The 17,024-nt window shown below is 54.4% G+C and overlaps 1 protein-coding gene across 4 annotated transcripts in view; it reads left to right on the top strand.

Moving 5' to 3' along the window:
- Nup188 (nucleoporin 188) overlaps window positions 1-16,732 on the top strand; it is a 48,163-nt gene extending 31,431 nt beyond the window's left edge. For 2 of the 4 annotated variants that reach the window (XM_023565424.2, XM_063244092.1), the window contains exons 17-44: window positions 19-145; window positions 386-473; window positions 558-634; window positions 1,671-1,785; window positions 2,873-2,993; window positions 3,121-3,187; window positions 3,917-4,045; window positions 4,276-4,427; window positions 5,458-5,564; window positions 6,652-6,858; window positions 6,951-7,123; window positions 7,335-7,404; window positions 7,738-7,805; window positions 8,208-8,403; window positions 10,916-10,993; window positions 11,215-11,300; window positions 11,459-11,604; window positions 12,078-12,259; window positions 12,885-13,085; window positions 13,200-13,292; window positions 13,926-14,084; window positions 14,297-14,434; window positions 14,957-15,031; window positions 15,122-15,355; window positions 15,465-15,596; window positions 15,826-15,899; window positions 16,014-16,143; window positions 16,257-16,732. In XM_023565424.2, the coding sequence (XP_023421192.2) occupies window positions 19-145; window positions 386-473; window positions 558-634; window positions 1,671-1,785; window positions 2,873-2,993; window positions 3,121-3,187; window positions 3,917-4,045; window positions 4,276-4,427; window positions 5,458-5,564; window positions 6,652-6,858; window positions 6,951-7,123; window positions 7,335-7,404; window positions 7,738-7,805; window positions 8,208-8,403; window positions 10,916-10,993; window positions 11,215-11,300; window positions 11,459-11,604; window positions 12,078-12,259; window positions 12,885-13,085; window positions 13,200-13,292; window positions 13,926-14,084; window positions 14,297-14,434; window positions 14,957-15,031; window positions 15,122-15,355; window positions 15,465-15,596; window positions 15,826-15,899; window positions 16,014-16,143; window positions 16,257-16,433 (3,602 nt within the window). In that variant the 3' untranslated portion in view covers window positions 16,434-16,732. The remainder of the gene's footprint in view (window positions 1-18; window positions 146-385; window positions 474-557; window positions 635-1,670; window positions 1,786-2,872; window positions 2,994-3,120; window positions 3,188-3,916; window positions 4,046-4,275; window positions 4,428-5,457; window positions 5,565-6,651; window positions 6,859-6,950; window positions 7,124-7,334; window positions 7,405-7,737; window positions 7,806-8,207; window positions 8,404-10,915; window positions 10,994-11,214; window positions 11,301-11,458; window positions 11,605-12,077; window positions 12,260-12,884; window positions 13,086-13,199; window positions 13,293-13,925; window positions 14,085-14,296; window positions 14,435-14,956; window positions 15,032-15,121; window positions 15,356-15,464; window positions 15,597-15,825; window positions 15,900-16,013; window positions 16,144-16,256) is intronic. The other 2 variants (XM_063244093.1, XM_063244094.1) reach the window with 2 other exon arrangements.
- Window positions 16,733-17,024: the final 292 nt, after the last annotated feature.

The raw sequence follows: 17,024 nt of genomic DNA, 5'->3' as shown, positions 1-17,024 counted from the left end.
GCACTGTCTGTCCCGCAGATGTTATTCAGCACTGCCAGCGGGTCAAGCCCATCATTGACCTGGTCCACAAGGTCATCAGCACAGACCTATCCATAGCGGACTGCCTGCTGCCCATCACATCCCGTATCTACATGCTGCTGCAGCGGTGAGTGCCCACCCCCTCTCCCCCGGCAGAGCTCCCAGCTGTCGAGCTGGGTTTCCAGGAGCGCAGTTCACATCCATGGTGCCCTGCCATGTTTCCCTGTGGGAGCCTCGGGGATACCTGTCCCTGGCTTGGGATTTTTCTGTTTTTAGATCCCTGCTAATGTGAAGCCTTTGGGAAGAGAATTCTAGAAGCAATTGGGTCACTGATACTATTAAATGCAGTGCATTGTTTTTCAACCAGGTTGACAACAGTCATCTCACCCCCTGTGGATGTCATTGCTTCCTGTGTCAACTGCTTGACTGTCTTGGCTGCCCGGAACCCAGCAAAGGTTAGTGCCAGGTCTTTCCAGCAGCTAAGGAATCCACGCTTGGGGTGAACATTCGTGAACCCTTTACTCCTCTTTCCTCCTCAGGTCTGGACGGATCTTCGTCACACAGGATTTTTGCCCTTCGTGGCCCATCCGGTCTCTAGCCTGAGTCAGATGATTAGGTGAGCCAGGCCCGGAGCGGATCAGCCTTATCCCCAGCACTGACCACTCTCCTTCCAGGTCTAGTTAAGCTGCATTCGCTTTGTGGTAGCCTGGCTTGGTTGGTTTTATGAACCGTGTGCTCGGTGTGCTCCTTGCCTACTCAGCTCTGTGAGGACCAGGAAATACAGAGGAAGGGACTTGGGGCACAGAGCTGTTCTCTGTCAGCACACACGAGTGGCTCACGGGTTTTAAAGCCTGAGAGCAAGTGAGAGCGTTGTCATCCCGCTGTGACTGCTTGACTATGAGGTCCATGGGAGTTTACTTTCCAGCCAAGAGGCTCCGGCTGCATCTGCATCTAGACTGTGTGTGTGTGTGTGTGTGTGTGTGTGTGTGTGTGTGTGATGCTGAGAATCAAACTCAGGGTCTTTTGCACATGCTAGATCAGTGCTGTAATTCCATTGAGCTCTACGCACAGTCCTGATGTTCCGTTTATATTTTTAAAATTTTTTTAAATGGCACTGGACATTGAACCCAGGGTCTTCACACTGAGCTATATCCCGACGTTTTTGTTTTTGTTTTTGTTTTTTGAGACATCGTCTCTCCAGGTTGTCCAGGCTGGGCTCGGACTTGGAATTTTCCTGCCTTGGCCTCTCAGAGTGCCGGAAATGCAAGCGTCCACCTCCAGGGCCCCATTCTTAAGCACAGTCACGCCACTTATTCCTCATTCCATGGACGTTGCCTCGTGCCCAGTAGACCAGTTACTGGTCCGCAGGCTCCATCTTAGTGCCTGAGCGTTCTCATCTCACTCTCTTGCTTGTAAGACATGTTTTCCTGATGCTCATTTGATTTCTTACTTTAACGCTCTTGAAATTGTAAATCAGTAAAAGATTTTCTGAATGTTTTCCTTGTGTGTAACATTGTCTAGATTTGATTATTTCCCTTGCAGAGCTTTTGTGTTTGTGCCTGAGCCCTCTAGATAACAGCAGAAGTGCCCTGTAACTGTCTAGTGAGCTTGGCAGTGGCCCCAGCTTCTTGCCTCTGTCTCTGTCTCTCCAGTGCGGAGGGGATGAACGCCGGTGGGTACGGGAACCTTCTGATGAACAGCGAACAGCCTCAGGGCGAGTATGGGGTCACCACTGCCTTCCTGCGCCTGGTCACCACCCTGGTCAAGGTATATATATCACCCTGGTCATGTATGTATGTCATCATCCTCTGAAAGCAGAAAAGTTATCCTTCAGTTTCCGTGTTGACCTGATCTGTGCCAGTGCATTTGATGGAAAATGCTTAACTATGTGGGTTTATTTACTACTCCGAAGGCTTGTGGAGTAGAATGGGGGCCACTGTGAATTACGCAGTGCCTGTCAAGTTTTGGCGTCTGTACCCGGGGTAGGCACTGGCCTGCACATATGTGTGCGAGGACTGTGGAAGCACATACTGGAGCACCATTTCCCCCATGTCCTCCCTCTTTCAAAGTGAGCTGTGAGCGTCAGCTGCTCTGGTAATGAATGAATCACAGATCAGGTTGAGGAACACTGCTATACTGTTTAGAGCAAGGATCCTGGGACCAGATTAGGTTTGCATTTCAGGCTGGTCACAGCGTGCAGCTCAGTGGCCATGGGCAGGGGCAGAATTTCTCAGAACTTCTGGGAAGTAGCAGTGTGTGGGCTCCTCCTCACTGGATTGAGAAGGTCGCACATGAAGAGCGTACAGCATACCTCCGGCTCCAGCGGTGAATGCTTAGACAGAAGTAATTACGTGTAGACAGAGAGGTCTCTGTAAAGAAGGAGTCCCCAGATTTAACATCAGGAAACTAAATTCAGCAAATACTACTAGGCAAAAAGTTGTGGATTTCAGGTCTTCTTTCTGGTACCCCAGAGATGGAGGCAGGGTGAGGGGCAACTAGAGTCAAGTCAGTAACACTGGCAGTTTCATGGTTCAAGACCCTGGTCCTCCCTCTGTCCAGACTTAGCTCTGTCCCTCCTTCTCGTAGGTGCCTTTTGTAATGCAGGCATTGTCTTTTTAGTTGCTTTTTCTCTTCTAAAGAAATTTACAACATGGGCTCAGTTGAAGTTAGGATGTCTCATGTGTGTGCCTGTGTGTGTGTGCTGAAGTTGGGAATCCTCATGTGTCTGTTTCACAATGACATCCAAGGTTTGCCTGGGTTGCCTTTCGAATCTGTCAGTGCTTCCAGAGTTAGATTTGAGTAGCTGAATGTCCTTAGGTATGTGGCACAGGCCTCACAGTGTGGTCTCCTGTAGGGGCAGCTTGGTAGTACCCAGAGCCAAGGCCTGGTGCCCTGTGTGATGTTCGTGCTGAAGGAGATGCTTCCCAGCTACCACAAATGGCGCTACAATTTCCATGGTGTGCGGGAGCAGATTGGTAAGGACAACATGGACAGGGGAGGTGCAGAGATTACTAGGCGCCACCATATTGCTTTCTGCCCTTCTCGTGGGATGAAGGCCATCGCACAAGGCTGCATCATTCCCGTGTCTTTTCTGCGGTCCAGGTTGCCTGATCCTGGAGCTGATTCATGCAATACTGAACCTGTGCCAGGAGCCAGAGCCGCACGGCAGGTACCAGGGCTGTTACTGGGGCTCAGCGGCATGGGGGGCCTGGCTTTAGCTGTGTGAACCTGTCCCATTTCTTCCAAAGGGCTTGCCTTGTCGGACCCAGAGTTCCTTAGTGTTGAGGTTGTGATTTCCTTTCTGCTGGCCTGATTATCATATCTCCCTTGGGAGAGGAGAGCAGATGAAATGCCAGTGAGGTGCTTTCTTTGATGCATGCACATAATACACACCTTACCATTTTCTTTTTTTGATACCAGGGGTCAAACTCACAACTTAGCACTTGCCAGGCAGGTCCTTAGGCCGCTGAGCTGAATCCCTGGCTCCATACCTTACCATTTTCATGGCCTCTGCAAAAGGCCCTTCATCAGTCTGCTTCCCAGGTGCGGCTTGTTAACACCTTAACATGGCTTCCTCTAGGTTTCCTCCTCTGCTTGTACTGCCTGCTCTAGCTCTCTTTCCATGCCACTCCATGTAGCTCTTAATGGTTCTGTGCATTCCATGTATGGGTCAAGATTCATTCAATAAAATGTCCATTAGTTAACGGTAGTTAGGCCTCCCCTGAGGGTCAGTTCTGTCTTAGGAAAGTAAGAAAGTGAACAGAGTGCCCTTGTTTTGTAGAATGCTGGTGTAGCACCAGTGTTGACGTGGTTAGGTTTGTTTCCCTGGCCCAGTTGGACCCTTCTCTTTCGGCAGTACACTTGGCAGCCTTGTCACTCAGAGCTCCCTGTCTTGTAGTCACACCCCGAGCCTGCAGTCTCTCTGCATCTGCAGTCTGGCATACACGGAAGCAGGACAGACAGTTACCAACATCATGGGCATTGGCGTGGACAACATCGACATGGTGATGGCCTCTCAGGCCCGGAGGTAGGACTCCCTCTCCAGCCCGAAGACAGCCTTGTTCTTCCCAGTGTGCAGCCTTCACATAAGTGAGGGGCTGCTGTGTGGACAGGCCCGTCTTGGGCAGGGGCTCTTCTTCCCTGCTCCAGTTGGGGCCGGGGCCTCACAAGCTGCTGAGCTCCAGGATTATTGTCAGAGCCTAGTTCAGGAGAGCATGTAGGCGATGGATGAAGTCATGCTGTCTGAATTGACTGTAGTTTCCATTCTAGCAATGGCTTAGAAGGCCAGGGCCAGGGCCAGCTACTGATCAAGACTGTGAAACTGGCATTCTCAGTCACGAACAATGTCATCCGGCTGAAACCTCTTTCAAATGTGGTGTCCCCCCTGGAACAGGCTCTCACCCAGCATGGTACGTGTTTCTTTTCATGTAGCAACATTTTTGCATAAACTCATATTTGAAGCTGTGATTTTGAGTATCAACCCTGTTTATTGTTGCTGCTGCTGCTGCTGTTGTTGTCATTGGTAGTGGTGGTGGTGGTGGTGTCGTGGTGTACTCTGGGAAGCCGAGGCAGGAGGACTGAAAGTTTAGGCACGTACCGAGTAACATAACCATAACCAGACTGTCTCAAATCAACCAAGGCCGTTTGTAGAGGCTGAGATTGTGTCTCAGTCCATGGGCTTAGTCCCTGGTCCCACATATGTGCATGCATATGTGTGTAATTCCCTCATGTTTCTTTCTAAAATAGAATGTTAGCAGGAGCTACTTTGTGAGAATACAATGAAGGTAGACAAATAGCCACACAGAAAACATAGGCAAGTCGCCAGTCCCTTTAATTCGGATTGTTTTTACTTTATGACTCTAGCTCCTTGTTTTATTTTATGTTATTTGTGTAGTCTCATTTTCAATGTTTCCATCTTGTCTAAAACTTTTTGTAGCCATATGATTTGGGGACATTACAATTTTATTGCATTGTACTGCACTGCCTTTTTTCTAACCTATTTGTTAAAATTATCTGTTTTCAGACAGTCTTGGTGGCCTAAGCCTATAAGCCTAGCTACATAAGGAACGGAGCTAGGAGGACAAAGAGTTGAAGGCAATTTAGTGAGAGTTTGTCTCAAACTGGTTTTGTTTTGTGTAGGTTTTGTTTTTTTGAGACTAGGTCTTGCTGTGTGGTTCAGGCTGGTCTTGAACTCACTGTGAGCCCAGGCTGGCCTCAGATCCCTAGTGCTGGGTTTACAGGTGTGCATCATCACACCTGGCCAAAACAGTTTTCTTCAAAGTGTTAATCTTTGCTGTTTCTGGATTGGATTAAACTGTTTACCTCTTTGCTTCTGAAAGAGAGGAGAAAATCTTGAGACCAGAGACCCCTAGCTCTGAGTCCTCAAGGGCTCCAATGAGGCGCCCTGGTGTCTGACTGTTCCTGCACGTACGTCTGCAGGTGCCCACGGGAACAACCTCATCGCTGTTCTAGCCAAGTACATCTACCACAAGCACGACCCCGCCTTGCCTCGGCTTGCTATCCAGCTGCTGAAACGCCTGGCCACGGTAGGATCCACTTACCTGTTAGGCCCCAGGATGGGGAGTCTTGGCTTCAGAGCCATCTTACTCTCTGAAGAGAAGCAGACGGATAACTTGGACTTGAAAGAACATAGCCATTCATATGCCACACAAACACGTGCACACAGCCATGTTTATGTGGTGGCATTTTCCTGATTGCAAGAGACATCCATGCTTATTGTAAAATACTTAGAACGAACGTAGCATAAAAAGTGGAGTTCTCAGCCAGTCATGATGGTGCGTGTCTATAACTCCAACCCCTGGGAGGCTGAGGCAGGCGCATCGCAAATTCAAGACCAACATGAGCAGATTAGTGAGAAATACACAGGGCTTTCAGAAGACAAATTTGTTTCAAAATACAAAGGGCTTGAGAGGTGGTTCATTGCTCTTTAGGTTCAATCCCAGAACCACAAAAGAGAAAGGGGAAAGGGAGGGAGTAAAGTGCTTGTAAGCCCCTTATTTCAAGAATTGCTGGGGCTGGGGATTTAGCTCAGCGGCATAAGCTCCGGCATAAGCTCCTGCCTTGCAAGCAGGCAGTCGTGAATTCGATCCCTGGTACCGATAAAAACGAAAAAGACCAAAAAAAAAAAGAATTGCTGTGGGCAGGTCAGGTTGGCTCAGCAGCCAGAGCTTCCTTTTTACCTGTGTGTATTAAATAAAAGGTATTTGGTCTTATTTTGTGATTTGAGACAGGCTCTTGCTATGTAATACAGGCTGCTTCAACTTATTTAGGTAACCTAGGCTGGCCTTGGACTCATAGTGGCCTTCCTGCCTCAGCCTCCTGAGTGTGCCACCCTGCTCTTTACCAAACTAGAGCCTTGTGCATGCCGAGGCGTGACCATGGTTTGTGCTCCTAATGTCAAGTCTTACAGCCTTGCACAGTGGCATGGCCAGCGTTTCAATCTATGCCAACCTAGGAGGCAAAGAACCTTTTCCACTTCCTGTGTTTTTAGGAAGAGAGGGATTGAGCATCATTTGACGTTTACTGGGTACTCTGTAACCTTTTTTTCCTGTCATTTTCTGGGGCTCCCCAGTGCCCTTCTGCAGAGCTGAAGCCTGTTTCGGTGTTTTGCAGGTGGCCCCCATGTCAGTGTATGCGTGCTTGGGCAGCGATGCAGCTGCCATCCGCGATGCCTTCCTGACCCGCCTGCAGAGCAAAATTGAGGACATGCGGATCAAAGTTATGATTCTGGAGTTCCTCACAGTCGCTGTGGAGACCCAGCCGGGCCTCATTGAGCTCTTTCTGAATCTGAAGGTGAAGGATGGCAGTGATGGCACCAAGGTGAGCCTGCACTTGGGGCGCTGAGCCAGCTCCCTGGAAGGTGAGTCCCCCGGAGTGGCTGTGGGCTCAACTCCAGCTGGGCCCTCTTGCAGGAGTTTAGTCTTGGGGAGTGGAGCTGCCTCCAGGCCGTGCTGGAGCTGATCAAGTCCCAGGAGCCGCCAGATCGGTACTGGTGCCCGCCCCTGCTACATCGGGCAGCCATCGCGTTCCTGCATGCTCTGTGGCAAGATCGACGCGACAGTGCCATGCTGGTCCTTAGAACCAAGTAAGCCTGCCCCGGAGAGTCTTACCACCCTTGTCTTAAAACAGAAGTACCGGGAGTTCCTGCCCCGGAGGCTGACTTGTTTACTTGGAAATGTGTGGGCCAGGGATTTAGCTCAGTGGCTCAAGCGCTTGCCTGGTAAGCATGAGGTTGTGAGTTTGATCCCTAGTATCAACAATAAAAAAATGATTTCCAACCCATGTTCTCATTCAAGACCCAAGTTTTGGGAGAATTTGACCAGTCCGCTGTTTGGAAGCCTTTCTCCTCCCTCCGAGACATCTGAGGTGAGCAAATGGAGGGTAGGGCTGACTGCAAGTTCCCGGGGGAAAGGCTGGGCTGCAAGCTGGAAATGATACTGTGCCTGGTTAGGCCACAGAGCGGACTCCTCCAGGCAGCTCCTGCTCTTGCCATCTGGCTTTGGAGGGCAGGGCCTTGACATGTTCTGGGAGGGTGGCTCTGCGGTCGCTTCCCCTGGCTTGCAGACGTCGTGGACCTGATGCTCCTGCATACCTGCACCCCTTCACTTCCTGTGGAAAGTGCTGGCTGCTGTCAGCATGGGAACATCGGGAAGAGGTTCCTAGAATGACTGGGTGTGTGCTCTACTGTCCCTTCCTCAGCCCAGTGTCCTGGAGACCTGTGCTCTCATCATGAAGATCATTTGCCTGGAGATATACTATGTAGTTAAGTGAGTCCTTGCCCCTGTGGAAATCTGAACTAGCAGTCAGGGGAGGGAGGTGTGGCCCACCACAGTGCTGGCTTGGGAGCCAGAGCACAGGCGGGAGCTGGTTTGGAGTCATCATGGAGACCCAGTAACTGTGCCCTGACCAGACCAATGGCGGCAGTCTCAGTTGTCAGATTTGCTGGAGCTAGCTCCTTGTGAACAGGTGTCCAGGAGGGGCCTCAGCATAGCTCATTGTGTTGAACAGCAGGTCTGAGCCCGCACCTTGGAGGTGACCTGGAGCTGCCTGCCCTAAGCCCACAAAGCCCGCGAGAGGTGGTTTTCTCTGCCTCAGTGAGGGTCTGGACCTATCACTTCTCCCAGCTGGCAGGACCTAACTGTGGGGTTTGTGTCTTCTTGATACCACAGGGGTTCATTAGACCAGTCGCTGAAGGACATACTCAAGAAATTCTCCAGTGAGAAGCGTTTCGCCTACTGGTCGGGGTATGTCAGGTCCCTGGCCGAGCACATGGCGGAGACGGAGGGCAGCAGCTGCACGTCCCTGGTGGAGTATCAGATGCTGGTTTCTGCCTGGAGGATGCTTCTCATCATTGCCACCAGCCATGTAAGAGCCAGCTCAGTGACTTTTCACTGGGGTACTTGGTGATGTGCATGTCACCCCTTGGGAGTTTGTCCCCAAGAGCCAGGGTGAAACCAGTCTAGGCTATTGTAGGAAGGGGTTGTGCAGAGAACAATTAGAATCTGGACATGGAGTTTATAATACTGTTTTATGATGGTCACCCAGAATTAACACAAGAAACTGCAGGAAATCTATCCACAACACCAAAGACATAGAATATTTAGTCAACGGCCTAAATCCCACAGCATTGTCCCACATGAGTCCAGATGAAAACCCAGAGTTCATGACAATGCCTCCCACGAGTCAAGCTGGAGGTCCAGAGCCCACAAGAAGGACTCACACTAGTCTCTTTTACGTATCCGTGCTGGGAAGGCCCAAAGGTCAGTGGTGGAAGCCAGAAAGTCCATGCCACCAGGGTGAAGGAGCTGTGCTGGTGGGCTGAGGGTTCTATGCTGGAGCCGGGAAGTGACACTCAAAACAAAGACCAGGGCTGTCCTGAAAGGCATCACAGCCATCCTCAGTGACACGGAGGCCCCAAGTTCCTCCGACAAGCACAGTTGAGTATGTGCCAGGAAGCCAGCGTGACAAGTTCATCCTGGAGACCAAGCAGCCCAAGTCTTCTCCTCTGCAGCCAGGAAGCAGTACTTGATGTGAGGACCAGAGCTTCTCCAGGAGAACCAGCAGCTCAAACAGCAACTCGTAGGGGAACTCACAATGCCTCAACACAACAATGCATTAACACCTCCCTTCTCCTTCTCCACGTCTCTATTTATGCTGGCAACTTTCCTAAGGTGGAGCATCCACGCTCAGTGCCATGCTGATGTAATCCAGCTGGCGTTAAGTTGATCACCAGTTCTTTTTTTCTTTTTTGTCCTTTTTGAGACGGGGTCTCGCTGTGCAGTTCAGGCTGGCCTTGAGCTCAGTTTGTAGCCCAGGCTGGTCTCGAACTCGCAAGGATCCTCCTACCTCAGCCCTCAGCCTCCCGAGTGCTGGGATTACAGGCGTGAGCCACCACACCCGGCTAGTTCTTAATTCATAACACAGGCTGAGATTGGGATTCCCAGGGGTGGTTGAGAGTGATGGAAAGAAGTAATTCACAGCCTTTCGCCAGCCCCTATGGCGTGTGCCTGTGATGCCTGCTGCTGGGAAGGCCGAGGTAGGAGGATCGCAAGTTCAAGGCCACCCTGGCCACTTAATGAGATCCTGTCTCAAAATGAGGAGTGAAAAGCGCAGGAAATAAGCTCTGTGGGAGAGTACTTGCCCAGCATGTGCCCAGCCTCAGGTTCAGTCCCTAGTACTGCAGAAAATGACCTCTTCAGAGATCTCCAAAGGCCTCCTTTGCCTCCTTTGGGCCTGCCCTGGTCTGTGCTGCCCCCTCCTCATGTGCCCAGGGCTGCTATGGGAGCGAGCCAAGATCGACCACGGGGAGCGGATCAGCTGCAGCAGCAGCGGCCTCAGCTGGAGCCAGAGCTGCACTTCCCAGCGTGGATCCAGAGCCCCGACTGGTGTCTTCCCTTTTGCCCAAGGCTGCACCTGTGCTCTGGGCTGATGTCTGGGAAGAGCTCTGTGCCGAAAGTGTTTGGTGTGGGGCTACTATTCCCTGAGGACTCCAAGTCCGTGGCTTGACTCCCTTGGCAGCGTGAGCACAGTGCCTCCTTGTCCAGGTGTCTTAATCTCTGTGACTGGTCACAGCCAGACTGCTCCTTGTTCCAGGAGCTCTGAGATTCCAGACTGCTGCATCTGGGGGTGATGAGTTCCCAGATGTGAGGTCCGTGCTGCCTGCCTGTGAGACCCTCATCAGGCAGTAGTTCAGAGTGGCAGCTCTGCTGTTCTCTGCCCCTCTGGGACAGTGCTCATTTGGTGGCTTTCGGCAGGGCATGCTGGCTGTACGCTCAGTGTCATCCATATAACAGACTGACCCAGGGTGGCCTTGAACTTGCGATCCTCTTACTTTGACCTTCCCACGTGCTTTGTTCACGTGGAGAGCAAACCACAAGGGAAATAAATTCAGGACAAGTTCCCAGATGAAAAGCAGAGCTTCAGACTGTGGCCTGTGAATGAAATGGCCTCACCGCTGCAAGGTGTACCTGTGAGATAGAGGTCGGCCCCTCCAAGGAGCTCGAGGAGCCCTCTAACTGAAGCCACGTGGGAAGTTACAGGAGTCTGGGCAGCAGGCCTGCAGGGCTGAGCCCGGAATGGAGAGGAGCCAGAGGGTCCAGGGCAGGGAGGAGAGAACTGGACCCCAGTGATGCCATGCTGAGGCGGCCACATGCTGGGTGTGTGGGCTGTGTACGGGAGAGGAAGCCTGCTGTGGCCTGGGCGCTGGAAGGCCTGGAAGAACAGGGTTGGAGAACAGGCAAACCCTGAAATTAGCAGGCCCCCAAGCCCTGTTCTAATCATAGAGACGGCAGCCTATCAATGACTTGAGAGGACCCCGTGTTCTTGGCTTCAGCAGCCTGGAGGTTCTCTCCACTGAAGCCTTCCTGTCCCCACACAGGCAGACATCATGCACTTGAGTGATTCTTCCGTGCGGCGCCAGCTCTTCCTGGATGTGCTAGATGGGACCAAAGCATTAGTAAGCGGGCCCGGGAGAGTCCTTTCAGGTTGCCTATGTTCCGAGACCGCACAGGTCATGCGGGGTGTAGGTTGGACTAGGGGGCTGAGGCTGCAGGGGTAGGCCGAGGCCTGCTGCCTCCTTGACTCTCCCCTCGCGGCCTCCCTGTGTGCTCTGCGGGGTGGAAGGCGTGAGGATAGGTGGCGCCTGTGGATGGCCTTACTCCTCTGCTGTCTCCCCAGCTCCTCGTTCCAGCCTCCATGAACTGCCTCCGCCTGGGCTCCATGATGTGCACGCTGCTGCTCATCCTCCTCCGCCAGTGGAAGGGGTGAGTGCTGCCCAGGGCTCCATCATCTCCCGGGAGTGGGCGGGGTGGAGGCCATAAGGGAGCAAAGCACAGGAGCCAAGGCCACTGGCATGTGGCATCCTGCGATGGGGCAGGGCAGCACATGGCCCTGAGTGAGGAGTGCCGCCCCCTTCCTTCAGAGAGTTAGGCACGGCGGACGAGATTCTCGGGCCTCTGACGGAGATCCTGGAGGGCGTGCTGCAGGCAGACCAGCAGCTCATGGAGAAGACCAAGGCCAAGGTGTTCTCAGCATTCATCACGGTGCTGCAGATGAAGGAGATGCGAGGTGAGGCCCACCTCACACAGGGCCGTGTTTTTCTCCTGTGACTTTTCAGTCTTGGTCTATTGATTGGTTGGTTTGTCTTTTGAGACAGGGTCTCTCTGTGTGGTTTGGGCTGGCCTTGAACTCACTGTGTAACCCAGGCTGGCATAGCACAATGATCTTCCTGCCTTGGCCTCCTGAGCACTAGCATTATAGGCATGCACCGCACACCCAGCATCAGTCATGGAATTCTTTTTTTTTTTTCTGGTACCAGGGATTGAATTCACTTGGGCTTGCCAGGCAGGCACTTACACCACTGAGCTAAATCCCTAGCCCTCAGTCGTGGAATTGTTGGCCTCAGAAACCTCTCTCTCCTCCCCTGCTCTGGGACAGCACTGTCCCTCTTAGCACCTGCTATATTCTTCTCCTATATTCTGGGAAGGAAACCATAGTCTGCATAGTCGCCCACTGAGTATCTCTTCCCATCCTCTCTGCAGTAAGTGACATTCCCCAGTACTCCCAGCTCGTGCTGAATGTGTGTGAGACTCTCCAGGAAGAGGTGATTGCCCTCTTCGACCAGACTCGCCACAGTCTGGTGTTGGGCAGTGCCACAGAGGACAAGGACAGCATGGAGACTGACGACTGCTCTCGGCTCCGGCATAAGGACCAACGTGACGGGGTGAGGGGGCACCCAAGCAGGCCGCTCATTGGGGTCTGCAGCTGACATGGGAAACAGCGGCAATTTTGTGCCAAGGAGACAAAGGACCCATGTGTGTTCTAGAAGGATTCCTAGGTGCCGCATAGAACAGTGTTCACAGTGTTCTTGTCAGGACCTCCTCCAGTTCTGCCTGGCATGTTCACGAATGGAGGAGAATGTGACATATGGTCAGTGTCAGCCTGCTCTGAGTGACAGGAGAGTGGATGCTGTTAGCAGCCCTGTTCATGCCGGGCATGGGCCTCTCTCTCCTCACTGCAGGGCATGGCTCCTTCCGGCACTGGAGAGCAGTGTGGGGGTACAGGTACCACTGTGGGTCTGGGTGGCCTCTGAGTGGACCATGACTCTGGCAAGTCTTGGTAGCGGCGTGGGGCCCAAGAGGGAAGAGGCAGGGCTATGGTGCCAGTTTTGGGGGTACTCGTGAGCAAGCTACAGTGCCAGTTTTGGGGATGCTCATGTGAGCAGGCAGACTTGGTGTTCCCCGAGGGGGAGTTGCAGAAGAGATTTCAGGCAGCTTGGCCCTCGTGACCGTGATCCCGCTTCCCTGGGCTGCTTCCTTCTAACCCCATACGGCCTTGGGCCCCAGCAGGTGTGTGTCCTGGGCCTGCACCTGGCCAAGGAGCTCTGTGAGGTGGATGAGGATGGGGACTCGTGGCTACAGGTGACCCGCAGGCTCCCTGTGCTGCCCAGCCTGCTCACCACCCTAGAGGTGAGCCTGCGCCTGAAGCAGAACCTGCACTTTACTGAGGCTGCACTGCACCTGCTCCTCACGCTGGCTCGCACCCAGCAGGTAGGAGGGCGGCCGAGGGCAGGGGTGCCTGGCTCAGGCTGGTGGGCTCTGGTGCTCAAGGGCAGGAGCACTAGCCGCGGGGACAGCTCCATTTCCTCCTGTACCCTGCCCCAGGGAGCAACAGCAGTAGCTGGTGCCGGCATCACCCAGAGCATCTGTCTACCCCTCCTGAGTGTGTACCAGCTCAGCCCCAATGGCACAGGGCAGGTGAGTCCAGTGCCCACCCCACCCCTGCACTGTTTGCTCAGGGCCACTAGCCTCCAGATATGCACTGAAGGGCACCTGAGTGTATACCTACTGTGCATAAGACCCAGAAGCCATCCTAAGCACCCCACGCTGCCCGCCCCCCCCCCCCCCAAGTGCACCACTTGGTTCCCAAACACCAGCTTTGAAGACGGAATGGATTTTTCCTGTTTCAGGCATTAGAGGGACCAGACCAGACTGTTAACAGGTCCCACGGGGCCAGGGCAAGTGGCTTCACCTCCATCACTATCCTCCAGCCTGAGATCCAAGGAGGGAAGAGGGTGTGAGCTTGGTGGGGCTCCAGGTACCCTGGTCCCCTCACTCACAGTGGTTTGCTCACCCAGGAGAGTAGTCCTCAGCAGGACCTCTGTCCCTTCAGGACTGTGTAGCCGGGCACGCCCAGCAGAAGGAGATCACCAGCACCTGAGTAGCACGGGGCCAAACTGAGTTAGTGCAGCCCAGAACCCAGGACCTTGTGTCTCTGCCTGGTCCTTTCCACATTTCCTGGCAGGCGTGCGTCTTCACAAAGGAAGCCCTGCAGTCCCATCAGCCAGGCAGGCAGCACCAGGACCAGCACTCATCTGCTGTTTCTCGTAGACACCTGGCACCTCCCGGAAGGCCCTAGACGCCCCTTCCTGGCCCGGGGTCTACCGCCTGTCCATGTCCTTGATGGAGCGGCTGCTGAAGACGCTGCGTTACAACTTCCTGACGGAGGCCCTGGACTTCGTGGGTGTCCACCAGGAACGGACCTTGCAGGTGAGGATCATCCGCCTCACAGGGTGGGGCTGAGGACACCCTCGGGTAAGGGTGCTGAGCCCCTGGTCTCCAAGATGACACACACACACCCCTGACCTCTGCTGTCCTGTCACCTCTGTGCAGGCCCAGGCCCTTGCCTTCCACAGGTGGGCAGGTGTAGTCTGCTGGATCGCTAAGCCTTCCCGCCCTCCCCTGCTCTCCCATCCTTCCAGTGCCTCAATGCAGTGAGAACGGTCCAGAGCCTGGCTTGCCTGGAGGAGGCCGATCACACTGTGGGCTTCATCCTGCAACTGTCCCAGTTCCGGAAGGAGTGGCACTTCCACCTGCCTCAGCTTATGTGTGACATCCAGGTGGGGTTCAGGCAGTGTTCTGGAGGGGTTGAAGAGGCCGCCTCCCGGGGCCGTTCAGGGAGTGGGTACCCCAGGGAGCTGCAGCCCACTCCCACACACAAACTTGAGGCTAAGAGCCCAGTGTTCGGTTTAGGATACTCTGCCGAAACTTTTCCTTCTCAGCGAGGGGCAGCCCGCTGGGCCAGGGGCTTGGGTTGGAACCCTCCAGAACAGGCCTGAGCTGGGGTGGCCAGGGAGGAGGGCACAGGCTGGGGACAGGCAGGCTGCTGTATGTGCTCCTGGCACAAGCCTCTTCCGAGGCCTTTGTGCTTCTGTGCTGTGGAGCCAGGGACCCTCTGCCTTGTGTCAGGTTTTATACCAGGCTGGCTCTATCACTGGGCCCTAGGGAAATGGCCCAGGGCCCAGCCGACCTGTGCAGAGCATCAGTGGGGGGCGGGTGGAGGTTGACATTGGGGACGAAACAGGTTTTGGACAGACTGGTCTGGCTGCCCTAAGAGCATTCCCGTCCCTCCTGTGTCTCAGGTGAACCTAGGCTACCTGTGCCAGGCCTGCACCTCCCTGCTGCACAGCCGCAAGATGCTCCAGCACTACCTGCAGGTACCAGCCCTGCCCTACGGCTGCCCACGGTAGCTCGCCGAGGCTCCTTAGGCTCCCTAGGCTCTTGATTCATTTCCTGCTTCTCCCCAGAACAAAAACGGGGACGGCCTTCCCTCAGCTGTCACTCCAAGACTTCAGCGGCCACCCACCACCGCCACTGCAGCTCCTGTGGTCCCCTCCACCAAGCAGCCTGCTGCTGACACAGACTCCTCTGAGCAACGAGCCTTGCATGCGGTCCAATGTGGCCTCCTCAAGATCCTCAGCAGGACGCTGGCGGCCCTGCGTCACTTTACCCCGGACGTCTGTCAGATCCTCCTTGACCAGGTAGCAGCTCCGCACACCACCCCTGCAGCTGGTCTTGTCTGCTGCACCAAGTGGCACTGGAGGAACCTGGCTTCTTTGCAGGGTCCCCGAGTGCTCTCTTGTCTTGCAGTCTCTGGATCTTGCTGAGTACAACTTCCTGTTTGCCCTGAGCTTTACCACGCCCACTTTTGACTCCGAAGTGGCCCCCTCCTTTGGGACCCTCTTGGCCACTGTGAATGTGGTCCTCAACATGCTTGGAGAGGTGAGATGGGTGCTCTGTCCCCTTAGCCTGCCACTTCTGGTAGCCCTGGCATACTTTCCAGCCTCCCCAACCTGTTCTCCCCTTATAGTGAGTGGGTGTGGGACCCATGAGTGCAGAGGCCGGGGCAGCTAGTGAGAGTGGCGTGGTGCAGGGCTGCTGGGTAGGAAGTGCTCAGCAGCTGAGAGCTGTTGCTTTTGTCTAGTTCCACTGCTCACTTTTCTCCTTGCAGCTGGACAAGAAAAAGGAGCCGCTTCCCCAGGCTGTGGGGCTCAGCACCCAGGCAGAAGGAAGCAGAACGCTGAAGTAAGCTCCTGTGGCCCTCGAAGGCCCAGGCAGTCCTGTCTGCTTTTTCTGGCTGTGTGGCTTACTGGATCCGCCAGCGCTGCTTGAACGGTGCCCACCCTGCCATCCCTGCAGGTCCCTCCTGATGTTCACCATGGAAAACTGCTTCTACCTGCTCATCTCCCAGGCCATGCGGTACCTCAGGGACCCAGCCGTGCACCCCCGGGACAAACAACGGATGAAGCAAGAGCTCAGCTCTGAGCTGGTATGGAGGGGCAGAGTGGGCTAGGCTGACAAGGATAGGGCCCCACACACCAGCCCTGGGGTCGGGACAGTGGCCCAGGTGCCAGGCCTTACAAGCTGCTTCTTTTCTCGTAGAGCACACTGCTGTCCAGCTTGTCCCGCTACTTCCGGCGTGGAACCCCCAGCTCCCCTGCGGCTGGTGTCCTGCCCTCACCCCAGAGCAAGGCCAGTGCTCTCCCCAAAGCCAGCCCCGAGAGCCAGGAGCCCCTGGTCCAGCTGGTACAGGCCTTCGTGCGCCACGTGCAGAGATAGGGTGCCCACCACTGGCTGGCCCGGGCAGGGCGTACCACACCAAGACAGCTCATCCCCCTCCCAGGCACCACCACTCCAGCCACCTGCTGCTGGTGTTATTTTTGTACTTGGTCAAGAGGTCCACAGCAGAGGTGGGGAGTGGGGGCCCTGCGACGGCCCCTTTCCTCATGCATTTCCACAGCACGGCCAGGCAGGCAGGCTGAGGCTGTGCACATGGGGTTGGGTGTTTTGGATCTCTCACAGTTTTTTGGTAATACTGTGGTTATTTATACAAATATTAAAATACTGTTTATACACAACTGAGCAGCAAGTGCCTTCAGAGCCTGGGAAGACACACCAGCTTCCAGCAGCGGACAGCCAGTGATGGCGGGGGAAGACAGGCTACACACCAGAAGTGTGCATCAGTCAGTGCCCGGGAGCAGGTGGCACCTGTGGACAGTGTCAGGCACACGCCCTCTCTGTTGGTGCAGCTGGCTATGCCTGGCACTGGGCACACCCTTTCTGGATCTCTGTTCTGTTTATAGCTCTGTTCTGCCCACAGGGAGGCTGGCCTGGTCTTGAGTCTCAGCTCAACCTCTTGCCAGCTGTGAC

Source organism: Cavia porcellus, unplaced genomic scaffold (genome assembly GCF_034190915.1).
Source record: "Cavia porcellus strain 051 isolate PalLab524CR breed Dunkin Hartley unplaced genomic scaffold, mCavPor4.1 scaffold_49, whole genome shotgun sequence".
Classification (NCBI taxonomy): Eukaryota; Metazoa; Chordata; class Mammalia; order Rodentia; family Caviidae; genus Cavia; species Cavia porcellus.
The sequence above is the reverse complement of the archived record's forward strand: the minus strand, read 5'-3'. Positions and strand labels throughout refer to the sequence as shown.